We start from the raw sequence: 13,515 nt of genomic DNA, 5'->3' as shown, positions 1-13,515 counted from the left end.
AACTCAGTTGGAAAAACGAAGAATTGATGGTATAAATCAAGATGGGCTTCACTTGATCTGTATTCCAGCCTGTCCCGGTTTTTTGGGGATTTTTTTGGGTTTTTTTACATCCTCATTCTGAGACCAATATTGAATGCATGCTAATATGCACAGTAAACACCTTTATCCTAAGCTTATCCTTTCCTTGCGAGTCTATGTTGGAGTAAAGGTGGGGACCATTTGAATTCAGTGAGGAAGATTCCCCACTATTTGATGAGATTATCCGCAGGAAGAGTCCTTATCATAAGTACATATATCATTGTTAGTTCCTAAAACATAAATTGTATGTACAGGGAAAAAATAAATAAAAGAAAATAACTATTTTCAAACTTGGCGAAAACAGTGTATTGTACAGAAACTTTCTGAATACTCTCAGATTAACATTACTATGTACAGATGTGAGTTCATAGAATTCTTTACCAAAACCATTCCAATAGACTTTTAGAACAAGAAATGAAATTTCCTTAGACAAGAAACACTGCCACCTGAAAAGCAAAGCAAGTTAAATTGATTGATTTTATATCTAATAGTGATTTTTTTAGAGCTAGAAGTTTTGTGGGTTTTTTTAGATTGCTAGTATTTTTAGTTTTGACTAAACAGTAATAAATTCATTACCTGCAAATTCAAATGGGCGATAAGCTTCTCATTACTTTTACTTCTCGATTCCAGAGAGATAACCTCATGAGAACGCCCACCATCCAATGCTAACACTAGGCGTTCTATTTCTTTGTCTCTTAGCTCAACCTTTGAGGGAAAAAAAAAAAAAAAAAAGTTCTTTGGTATCTTCTATACCACTGAATAGAACCTTTGTTCAAATAAACACCTATATAACATTCAGTAAAAAGATATGCACCTGCCAATGCAATTTTTATCTTTAATATCCTTTTTTTTAAAAAAAAAATCTGGATTTTTCTGAAAAAAGTGATTTCTTTGAAAGAAAAAATAAATTAATCAAATAGAATTTGTGGGAAAAAAAAAAAACTGACACAATTCCGACCAGATTATTTTCTTGAAGAGAAACCAACAATTTTCGTTTAAAGTGAAGTTAATGAATGTTGGAAATTAACCATCTGAGACTAGCATTTAAATTTAGGGAAAAAGCTTTTAAATCAGCTAATTCAACAACTATTTCAGTCACTGAAAAAGACAGGGAATACTGGAAGAGGAAAATCAAGATGTGAACAAAAAAAAAAAAAAAAAAAAGGAGGACAGTGTCCACTCATCCCCAGATATTGAAAGATATAACAACATATGAACAATCAATGCGATTCCCTCACTTAAAGGTTATACATATCATATCAATCCACTCTAATTAAAATATTGTAAAATCTGTTGTTTATAAATTAACTTTCAAAAATAAAAAATTCAAAAAATACAGCCAGTCCAAACAGTGAAAAAAATTATCCTAAGATATCTAGATCAAATTACTATTTTCGACCAGTTAATGCTTCTGCGCTAAAAACCCCTAGACATACACAAATTCTATTTACGATCATCAAATTTAGCTTATTTAATGTAATTTTAATACAGAAAATGTATCAGCAAAAGCAGCAGACAAGTATTTTATCATTGCTGCTGTCTCCAAAAGCAGAGGACAGAAATAGGTCAATATAGGCAAATCAGAATAATTGTATTTCACCAGCTCTACAATACTTTCCCAATGAGGATAAAACACAAATTACAATCAAGGCCGCTGCAATGGCTACTGCAGCCAAATAATAATAATAAGAAGAAAATAAATCTGTAAACATACCTGTTTGCTATAATTTTTCATTCCACGTTCAGATATCTCCAGTTTTTCCTGCAGCTCTGTTACTTCTGACTGAAGTTCATGAATTCTGAAAGGTAGCAATATACTGTTTATGTGGATTCATGGCAAAATCATATATACACAATTCAATATTAGTATTTTCTCTTTGCTCCTGAATGTAAATATTTCATAAAAAAATAGTCTTCTTCATACAAAATATTAATGTAGAAGCCATTGTTTGAGATATTGTAGCAGGTTGACCTTGGCTGGCTGCCAGAACCCCCACCCAGCTGCTCCCTTCACTCCCCCTCCTCAACAGGTTAGGGGAGAAAATAAGATGAAAAAGCTCATGAGTCAAGATAAAGACAGGGAGATATTTACCAATTACTGTCACGAACAACATACGACTTGACTTTGGGAAGCTTAATTTAATTTATCGTCAACTAAAAATAGAGTAGGATGGTGAGAAACAAAGTCAAACTAAAAACACCTCCGCTTTTTTTCCAAGCTCAATTTCACTGTTTCACTTGCAACTCTTATACCTCCCCTTTACCCCAAGTAGTGCAGCAGGGGTGGGGAATGGGAGCTGCAGTCAGTTCATAACACTTCATAACACTTCAGCTTTGCTGCTCCTTCCTCCTCACATCGTTACCCTGTTCTAGCATGGAGTCCCTCCCACAGGATACAGTCCTTCATGAACTGCTCCAGCATGGGTCATCTCCTCATGGTACAGTCCTTCAGGAGCAGACTGCTCCAGTGTGGGTCCCTCATGGGCCACAGCTCCTGCCAGGAAACCTACTCCTACATGGGCTCCTCTCCACGAGCTGCAGTTCCAGCCAGGAGCCAGCTCCATGGGCTGCAGCTTCCTTCAGGGCATATCCACTTGCTCCAGCATGGGGTCCTCCATGGGCTGCAGTGTGGATATCTGCTCTGACACAGTCCTCCATGGGCTGCAGGTGGATATCTCATCTGATGTGGTGCTCTCCACAGGCCGCATGGACAACCTGCATCACCATGGTCTTCTCCATGGGCTGCAAGGGAATATCTGCTCCAGTGCCTGGAAGCACCTCCTCCCTCTCCTCCTTCACTGACCTTGGTGTCCCCAGGGTTGTTTCTCTCATATTTTTCCTACTCCTCCCTCTCACTGCTGCTGTGCAGAATTGTTTTTCACCCTCTCTTAAATACATTTTCACAGGGGAGCCACCAGCTTGGCTGATGGCCTCAGCTGTGACCTGTGGTGGGTCTCTTTTGAAGCCAGGTGGAACTGGCTGTGTCCAGCACAGGGTAGCTGCTGGTCTTTTCTCAGAGAAGCTACCCCTGCAGTCCCCCCACTGCCAACACCTTGCCATGTAAACTCTCCACAAATATATTCTAAATAAGAAAAGAGAATTGACTTGAACCTTTCACAATACAGGTTCCCAAGCCAAAAACGGTATTTAAACAAACAAACAAAAAACAAACAAACAAACAAAATCAAGACTATTTTAGTTTTCCAAAATAAGAAAAATCAGTTTACTCCTATGTAAAACACTACACCTGGCTTTTTTCCAGAATACCGAATCTAAAATTAGGGATAACAGTAAAACCACTATAGAAATCTTAAAATAAATCTTTTAAGGAAATACATAGCTTATTAAATATCCATTGCAACTTTGTCACAGGCAGCACTGTCAATCACTAAGCAAAATCCTATTTAAGAACTACAGTGCTCTTAAAACATCTTGAAATACCATTTTGTTTGAGGCAAATTTGAAAGGCAGGAGGAGGGCAGGGATTGGAAAAATCACTGCAAATATTTAACACCTGTACTTCAAAGTTTAAAGTTCTTTAGATTACCGATTATCAGCCACCTGAAGAAGGTCTGCGATATAAGGGTCCTCTGGCTGAGGAACTGGATAGGCACTTACACCTGATGGAGGGACAGGCTGGTCTATCTGCATGCGTTGACGCCTGAAGGGAATGCTTCTTTTCCTGCCACCTAAAAGCCCAAACCCAAAGGCCTATTAGTTGGAGTTAAAGCAAGGCAGTCTTCTTCTTTAATACAAAATGAAATTTCCTATTATTCCACTGCTGCTGAACTGGCACATTTCACCATTTTAATCTTACTGTAATAAGTTGATAAAATTTGTATGTTCTAGACAACACCATTCTTGCAGGTTAGTATTAGCTTTGTTAAAGTTCAGTTTTATAGTAAGGAAACATGCAAGTTCAGTATAAGTAATTTTCCCCAGTGCTTAAGACCCTAAATATTCTACAGTTTAAACTTGTTGAATCTGTTAGTGATTTACCTTACTAAAAAAGCTTTATTAAAATAACACAAAAGACATTTTTTTTTCACATTCAAGAACTATTTTATGACTGAACTAACCCCTGCATTGTTTAGTAATGTTTTTTTCCTTCTATCCTATTGTCGTTTCAGTGAATTAATATCATAAGCATATCAAACAGAGTAGGTTATTTGCTTGCATGGTAACATTATACTAAAACCAAAGCAAAACATAGCATTATTTCCAGAGAGAACAATTACTCTTCATCACACGATTAAATAAGAACATAAAATATTTAATGACATGGTATAGAAAAATCCCAGAAGACCGATGACCAAGGGGCAAGTATGCAGAAAGACAGACCAAAGTGTAACATGGCATCTTTGAAGTGAAGGACGTGAAATGCAGAAAGGTGTGGAAAAATAGAGAGGAATTTTAATTTCACCTAACTACTTATTAATTTCCCTCAAATGCCAAAAATACATAGGAAATTCAATGACTTGGAAAGAAAAGACAATTTCAAAATTTCACAAAATACTTCTTACTATTTCCCTTTAGCTTGAAAAAAAATAAAGAAAAAGGAAGCCCTAGAGAAAGAAATTCACCTGAAAGTAACATCCAGAATATTTTAAGTTATCAAAAGACTCTTTAAATACTGTAAGCTTTCAGAGGGTTGGAATATTTGTTTGTAGACATATTTTGCATCTTGCTACTTTTAGATCTTGGTTAAAAAACCTGAATTAGTCACTTACACTTCATCAGTTAGCTGTCAAAAAGATTCAAGTGTCAAACAACCTGCCTCTGACTAAATTAGGTGCAGCATTAAAAAATAAAAATAGCTGTTGATTAACAGTGCTTTCTAGTCACATTTTAACTTAAATTGTCTTCTATTGAATCTAATTTTGTATGCCAATTTGTCTCTAACACGAGAGATATGCTAATGAAACTTCTTCCATACAGAGAAAAAGACTGAATGCAGAGCCAATACTTTCAAAAGGTAATGTTATTCTATTGGATAGTTATTTTACTGTAGTAACTTCTCTTCCTAGAAGAAAAAAAAAAAAAAAAAGATTATGTTCTGAAGAGCCAAAAAAAGCCCAGAGAAAAGTTAAAATATCTGTGATTATTTACACTCACCAGGTGTTTGCACCACTGCTTGCAGATTCTTCTCCTGAAGCTGCTGAATTTTTTCAGTCTTGGCTCTGTTCTCTTTTTCCAGCATTTTAATTTTATGTATGTATTGGTTATTCAGAAATTTCAAGTCAGCAGTTTCATGTTCAACCCTCCTTAACGAGGCTTTCAAATCTTCAAGGGAGAGAAAAAGCAATGTTATCTTTCTTATTCATTATTATTTTTCCTAGTAGCACCAGAATAGGCATAAAGAGAATCCTATATTATTTTTACATAACATGAAATTTTCAGATACACATACATATCTGTATATATATACACACACAAACATATATGTTTATACATGTTATACAAATAAACCCTTTGTAGAATAAAGGCATATTTAACAGCAGTATTCAATTTTAAGTTAAAAAGTAGCATTTCAAGGTATGAAAATATATGTTAAAAAGTTCTAACATTTTCATGTTTGATTAAAACAATGATTTGTAGGACCTCAGAAGCTTTTTAACTACAAAAGAAATGTCTGTGCATGAGCCTTAATTCATTAAAGGCACCGAAGTCAATGACCACTCACACTTACTTATAAGTACAGATAAATTAATCTGTGGATCAAGGATTTAGCTGCAATTTATCTTTTTGGCACAGAAGGATTAAAAAGAAGTATCATAATTGTTATATTACCTTTAACATGACGATCAGATTGCTCTTTCAGTTTTAATATTTCTAAATGTAGTTCATTATTTTCCCTGGTAAGTTTAGCATTCTCTGTTTTATAAGGTTCCAAAATAGCATCATAATTGCTGCATTCTTTTTCAGTTTTTCCAGCAGATAACTTTGCACTGCGCAAGCTCTCAGTTGTATGAACTAGGTCACTAGAATAAAGGAGCATCAGACATGTTAGAAATGTTATCAGTCTTTACACTGCAGATGCAGATATTTACTATGACCTGAGAAACAAAACCCTTTCCCTGAGACCATGTTAACTGTAGAACAAATGTGTTCAAAGAAAGGCAAAGAGAACATTCATGTAAGAAAAACTGAAAGACAGGAATCAATCACTTAAAGTAGGAAAGGACAGGGCAAATATAAAAAAATTAAGATATTTAGAAAGCATATCAGGAGTTTACATCTGATTAGTCAATAAAGTCTCTTTTCTACATAAAGTGAGCTATTCAAAATTGGCAAGATGATTTTTTCCTCCAAGCACTATGCAAGTCGTAGCACTACTTATCACAGAAGAAACTTGAAGAATTGAAAAACCCAGGTTACTAGTATTTATATGGAGATCAGAAGCTCCATAAAAGAGATTAGTGTTAAGTAGCTATAAACATTTTTGTGAAAATAATATCAAAGTCAGTGATTAAGAGATTAAACACCAGAGTTAGATTGAGAGATTAGACACCAGAGTGAGACTTAATGTTGAAGGCAGATTACTCCACATCTGCCTACCTATGGTTCTTCCATCTGTATTACATGATAGAGAGCAACAGAACCAGAATACCTACATTTGGCGTGTTTAGCCAAATATAACTGGATTACTATGGAAATTACTATGTTCGCATCAAAGCCATGAAATGGCAGATATATTAAGAGGGTCACCTGAAAAATTGTTTTTCTTCTGTTATGTGTCCTGTAACAACTGCAGAGATAGCAAATTTAAACTTTTCCAAATGAGATCATAAAAAAATGGAGCTGTGAATGTTTTATTTTAAGTCATGGTACAGACAACAGGGATTACTTTTTATACAATCAGTTATAAGAGTGTGTCCTTTAAGCACATATCAATAGTGACTATTCTTGGATCTCTTACAAGAAAGAAACTGAATTTTCCTAGACCATAGATCCTTAGAAATAATTCTACTGAATTAAATGAAATCTTAAGATGTTCTCATCACTTAAGCAAACACATTTGACTTCATCATACACAGGAATTGAATGTTAGCTCTTAAGTAACATTGCTTGAAAATAATCTCCAGACTAAGCATTCTCCCTTAGATGTCAGAAATCAAACAATACCTATTATGTGATTACTATGTTATTAATGAATCTCCTTTTGTATACCTAAAAAGCTTTTCCACCAAAGGTAAACTCTCCACTCCCAATGGTTGTCGATAACCCAGCTGATCTAGACGTTTCCTGAGATTTATGAACCTTCGCTCTGCAGTTGTAGTCATTGTAAACACACCTCCAAAGCAGCTTTTGTCACAGTCAAGAAAAATAGGACACCTGAAAAAGATTCTCTGTTACAGCATTTGTCCTTTAAAGAACGAATAATACAGAAAAAAGTAATGGAAAAACCATTTTTTGTGTAGGAAATACAGTGCATAAGCATGTCCTTAAAATTTAAGTAAGCCAAAAGAGAATCCTAGAGCAACTAAAAAGTTTTAAACATATTTTCTTTTAAAGAAATATGGAAATATTTGCCTTGGCAATTAGTTTTCTTTCCTAACATCTTAGAGTATGAACATAGATGATTTTTCTTTCCAGTATGTAAGAACTTAACTCTGAAAAGATCTTTCTGTGGGAAGACTGAGAAGTAGATTCTGATTTTTTTGAACCATGGTATCTTCCACAATGCAAACTGACAGATTATTCTCAAAAACCCCATATACTTTTTTCTTTCATATATAAATCTTACTTTCAAAGTTTACAAGGCAGTACTTAACTTTCACCAACCATTTGTAAAATTGCATTAAGTGTGTAAAATTTTAAAGACATTAACTTTGAACACCTCTTTTCTATGAGGGAAAACAGGAATGAAAAAAAACCCACTGGTGTACTGTAGCCCTACCTGCATCGTTTTCTGGAAGATACAGTTAAAGGATCAGAGGGGGGTTTTTTTTTGACTGATTAGTTATCTTTTTATTACTAACCTGATCTAAAGGGGGCTGGATCAGCACTACTGTGTCTGACTCCAGATGAGAATTTTGGTTTTGCCATGTACATTTGAGGAAGAATTTTTACATCATTATGTCCTTCTGGATTTAGAGATAGAATGAGAAAAGAAACGGAATCCTAAAGTTGGTGCTCCTCAATATGTGAAAACATCTCTTCAATAGTTAGAAATATTTTTGAAAAACAGTTATTTCTGTAAAATATTTTCCCTCACTTTTCTTCAGAAGTTTCAGTATTAACCTACTGGGTGCAAAGACCTCAGCAGCCAAACTATCAATCTGAGGAAGCATTGTCTGCATCTCATATAAAGGGGATAGAATATAGGTATTATTTAAACCATCCTGTGTCACAATCCCCCAGATTTTAAAAAGATATTAAATAAATAAATACAGGTATTTGAAAATAAAATTATTTATGAACAATGAAATGAGAAAACATGCAAGTTTCTCTCATGTCTGAGGCTAGAAATTAAGATTTCATCTCATTATCTCAAAACGCTACAAATAATTCTACCAACAGGATTGTGCTTACCAGGTACTGCTCCACGGATGAGAGAAAATCACTGGTCTTATGAGCACAGCATCTGTTCCAGGTACTGCTAAAATTCTTGTTTGAAGAGGCTCAGGATGTTGAGATATTAACTAAGCAATGGCACGGAGAACAATCCCTTACATATTGTACTGGGATGGCTGAAGGAGAAGGAGGCACACTTCCTTCCACTAAATGGTAACTGTTAATATACTAAGTGGAAGTCAATGTACTCCTGTGTGCTAAATGCTCTTCGTTCTCCTTTGGCAGCCAAAGATAAAAGCTAAAAGTGATGAGACCTTGGTATTTCTGCATTAATGTTGAGGATTCTGTGTTGAGTTCAGGAAAACAGTGATTGTGTTACTGTGTCTAGATCTAGTCTCAGGAATACATCTTATACTAATACAGAAGTAAGCTGACAACTCTTGAGCCCATCTTCTCCTTAACAAGAACTAGATCAGTTAAAAAGATTAGTCTAAAATCATTCATCAGACCTGATTTATTAGCTCGTATTTTGGAAAGAGAAAGGATTTTTCTACTAACCACATTGAGAAGGTTTTACAGAAGAAACATCAAGAACAAATGTGTGTCACAGCTTGTAAGGGAATAAAGTTTTGCTACAGTAACTGTGGAGAAAATATATGGACAGATGTTGGCGCTCCAGTAACTGTGGCTAGGGAGTAAATACAGGATCTTGCTAAATCACTGCAATGGATGTTTAAGTGAGGTGTAGTGACCTAAACATACCCTAATATTGAGATGTACCTACAGCTTCCTGGTTGAATCACTCTCCTTCCTAAAGGGTGGGAATTTTTAATTCAAGACATTATTGCCACCAGAATTAAACAAGAAAGGGTATTATCTTATATTCCCTAGAGCCACATCTGATCCAAAATCAGTCCAGGAAATGACCAGCTGCAGTATAGGTCCAAAAGATGTCCAGGAATGAAAGTAAGAAGAATTGGGGGTCGTTATTTCAGAGAGCTTAACATAGGTATCAAAGTCTTCAAAGACAATAATCGTCATACACTCTTTGTTGGAAAGAAATTATGTGTCAGTAATTCCAGACCTCTGTTATTACAGACAACCATAGCATAAATCTCATATCCTAAACTTAGTCCATCCTAAACATATCCTAAACAATCCTAAACATCCTCATATCCTAAACAAAGTCCATCACTAGTCTTACCATGACATCAAAAAGTATCTAGAAACTTCTCCATCAGGAAAATTTGGTTTTCTGGAAATATAAAATGAATATGTGAACAGCTGTACTGATTCAGTTGAATCCAAGAGCAGTCTGACCCAATGTGCCTCTGGCAGCTGTCACAGCAAGAGTATAAAAACATAAAAAACACGAGCCAATCTTACTCCTACATACCTTCTCTTTCTATAAGCCTACAGCACAGGGACTTGATGGGCCTAAAGTTGAACTTAAATCATTATAATAGTACCTGATAGACCTTTCTTAGACATGTCTAATTGTTTTCTTGAATCTTTTGCACTTTTATATTGAAATAGCCTGTGGCAATGAATTCGCGATTTTAACTGTATGTCTGAAAAAGCATACCACAAATTCATGAGGGTGTGCATGTCCACCCCACCCCCCTTTTTTTCTTTTTATTGTAAGACATACTAAATAATCATTCCTTTATTCATGCTTTCAGTCATTCATGATGGCACCTTTAGCAAATCTATTTTCCAAAATTTTCTAGTAGCTTCTCCCGCTTGTCCCTTTTCCATGCTTTTTCTGAGATTGAGATCACTCTGAGCAGCCATACAGCAGCCATAAAGATTCTTTGCTGTAGTCTTCACTATTCATAATGATTCCTAACTTATCATTTGCCTTTCTGATTGCTCTAAAGCATCAGCTAGATGGTTTCTCAGTGACACTAACATTTCTTTTTCTGAGCAGTAACTGCCACTTCAGAGCCCATGATGCATATTACTTTGCCTTTATTGACACTGTTCCTTAACTTCCACTTTATTACTCAGTCCACCAATACTCTTCTGCAACCCTTGGACTGCTCTTAAGATGTCTATATAATGAGCAAATTTTGCCCATTACTGTTTTAACCCATCCTTTCAGATCACCAATCAGTGTTAAACAGCAGAAAATCCTCTGCACATTCACCGTAAGGTAGTACTTTCTAGCCTTTCTTTTAACCACTTAGTGAGCTATTAGATGATCTTTTCTCCATTTCTGAAAGAGATCTGCTTTCTTAAAAACTTAGCTAAAGAACCTTCTTAAAAGCTTTTTGGAAATCCAAGTTTTCTTCATCATTCTTACCCAGTCAACTCAATCCCGAATATCCTTTTCTTTAAAGAAACTTAATAGCCTTGTGAATCACGACTGAGTCATGGTGCAAAGTATGTTGAACTTACTAGATTTGTCTGTAAATTTGCAAAGTACTGGAAAGCACTCTTAACTTTGGTATTTCCCACGAGATAGGCTATGTTAGCTGCATAAATACTTGACATCATTCATTATCTAAATATTTCATGCAATTTAGTGCCACTAGGAAGAAAATATAATTTCCATTTTAGATGAAAAACAGAAAATCAGATAAACAAACAAAAGGGGAAAATCAAGTGGTACTTTAAATCAGGCATTTCCAGAGGATTTATCAAGATGTCTAAATGAGTGCATCTTTCAGTTACTCACAGAAGAGATATTCATAGCCAATAACCTCCTTTTTTGTTCCTCCTTTGTTCACGAAGACTGCTAAAGATGACAACTCTCACGTGCTTCATTTTGTGACATGCCTGGATGGTTGTGAGCAGTCTTTTGAAGACATAGGTGTTTATGAAATAGACATATTTAGCATGTATGAACTGTTCCCTATTGTTCTAAGTCACCAATGACTGAAATTGAACATTGACATGAAAGATGGACAATAATGAAACTTCAAATCCAGTTCCTTTAGGCTATGAGTATAAAATCAATTTGCATAAAATTGTGTGAAAGAAGCAATGTTAAAAGGTATTAGACTAACCATTACAGGTAGAATACAAAACAGAAAAGCTTTCACACATTGAAGCCCTCCTTTCAGTCTGAAAACAATGCAGCAAAATTCATGGTGAGTATAAGTTAAGAACTGTTCCAGATGCGACACTTGTGTTATCAATAAGAAAATGTAATAATAAAAAAGCAGAGCAAAGATGTATCTTGGCCGTGGAAGGTATAATACAGTCATCGAGCCATGTGGAAGAAAGATGAAACTACATAGCTGACAACAGAACACAAAGAAACTAGCGCAGACACATTTCTATGCTATGAAATCAGTTTTTTACGGAGTCTATAACATTAACACCACAGACAGTTATGAACTGGAGTTTTCAGTCTCAATTCTGGGAAATACCAAAATGCATTTTTCATTCACCAGAACTGATACACTAAAGGCTTTTTTTTTTTTTTTTGATGCATGTGAAATATGTTTACAAAACATCTGTTCCTATCCTGTAATTACTGGTCACATAGCTCGTTCTGCTACAAAGAGCTAGTTTTTTCACACAGGTGAAAAGGCATGTAGCAGACCAACCTTTTGACTATAGCAACGCTCTAATACATACCTCTATACAGTCCACGGACACCAAAGGCTGCGTTGTTAGATGCTGTTACTGCAACATCACTTTCAAGATACACTGCAGGAGCCTGCGCTTGTTTTGGCAAAGTCCCTTTCCAAGCTGAATTGCTGGGATTTCACTTCCGACTAGATATTCATGCACCACGTTTGCTATGAAGTGTTGCCACGTTACCAATAGAAAGATGACTCTTGCTCTAGAAAAACAGATTACTTCTTTAAAGAGCCACCACAACCTTTAAGAAAAGCCTATCAATTATGAGCCGGCTCGTGACCTGTCTCCCCAAACCAGAAGCTTTACGGACCTTTCAGCAACCCCAATCTACACCTGCAGAGGGGCAGTCAGTCCCTTTTTATACAGGTTTATTTTTACTTTTTCCACCCTCCCTCCGGGTCGGTCTTACCAGACATACCGTTAAAAGCAAATTCTCGCAGGGCGAGCCGCTAAGGAGTAGCCGAGATGTTTCAGCGAGGCTTCGGCAGAGACGCAGCTCCGGCGGGGAAGGGGAGGCTCTCCGCAGAGAGCCCCGAGACAACGAGAGACCGGCGTGTAGGCCAGAGGCTGGGGCGGGCCGCCCAGGCTAATCTGCGCTCCCCAGGGGCAGAACGGACGGAAGCGGCCCAGCCCCACGCTGTCCTCAGGGCTGCTGCAACGGCTGCTGCCGGGGCCGCGGGGGCCCAAGCTAGCCGCTGAGAGCCTCCGCCCGCCTGCGAGGAGCCCCGGTCCCGCCGGCAGCACCCTCCTCCTTCCCCTACAGGGCACCCCGCCCCGGCGGACGCGAGCCCTGCCCGCCCGCCCGCCGGGCCCCCGCAGCGCTGGCACTCCCGCTCCGCAGACCCCGCACGGCCACCTAGGCCGCACCGGCCGTTTGAAAACGGCGCGCGGAGCGGCGGCCGCTTCCGTCCCGTCACCTCAGCAACGGGGCACGCGCCCGCGCCCGCGGCCGTGCCCAGCCAACCGCCGCCTGCGCCGGCCCCCCCGCCCCGCCCCTTCCCGCGCGACCGGCAGCCCTCGCGCTGAGGGGCGGGGGGAGGCTGACGTAGCGCCCGTCCGCCGGCGGCCGGGTGAGGGCTGAACGCAAGAACCGCCCGAGGCTGCAAGAGGCGGCGGCTGGGCTGAGGGCGGCGGGCGGCAGCCGAGCCCCGATACTGCACCGCGGGCTGCGACTGAATTTCGGGCTGAGGGCGGAGCTGTCCCCTGGTGCGAGGGGCCGGCGCCGTGCAGAGGAGCGGCCCGTTGAGGACAGCTTCGCTCCTGTTGCGGCCGAAGCGGGCAGACAGACGTCACCGCTGCTCGCGATCCTTTTCCAGAGGGGCCGAG

General features: G+C 38.2%; 1 protein-coding gene across 7 annotated transcripts in view; it reads right to left on the bottom strand.

The window, feature by feature from the left end:
- The window catches only part of CEP135 (centrosomal protein 135), a 42,776-nt gene extending 29,629 nt beyond the window's left edge, over nt 1–13,147 (bottom strand). Inside the window, exons 1-7 of one of the 7 annotated variants that reach the window (XM_030030063.2) lie at nt 12,608–13,147; nt 7,249–7,413; nt 5,869–6,059; nt 5,194–5,361; nt 3,626–3,767; nt 1,793–1,877; nt 655–783 (exon numbers count right to left, since the gene is read on the bottom strand). In XM_030030063.2, the coding sequence (XP_029885923.1) occupies nt 655–783; nt 1,793–1,877; nt 3,626–3,767; nt 5,194–5,361; nt 5,869–6,059; nt 7,249–7,361 (828 nt within the window). In that variant the 5' untranslated portion in view covers nt 7,362–7,413; nt 12,608–13,147. Of the gene's footprint in view, nt 1–654; nt 784–1,792; nt 1,896–2,433; nt 2,579–3,625; nt 3,768–5,193; nt 5,362–5,868; nt 6,060–7,248; nt 7,414–8,613; nt 9,175–11,275; nt 11,411–12,607 lie in introns of those variants that run through there. The other 6 variants (XM_030029783.2, XM_041126394.1, XM_030029879.2 and 3 more) reach the window with 6 other exon arrangements.
- Between the last annotated feature and the right edge of the window lie 368 nt (nt 13,148–13,515).

This window comes from Aquila chrysaetos, chromosome 1 (assembly GCF_900496995.4).
Source record: "Aquila chrysaetos chrysaetos chromosome 1, bAquChr1.4, whole genome shotgun sequence".
In the NCBI taxonomy this organism is placed as follows: domain Eukaryota; kingdom Metazoa; phylum Chordata; class Aves; order Accipitriformes; family Accipitridae; genus Aquila; species Aquila chrysaetos.
The sequence above is the reverse complement of the archived record's forward strand: the minus strand, read 5'-3'. Positions and strand labels throughout refer to the sequence as shown.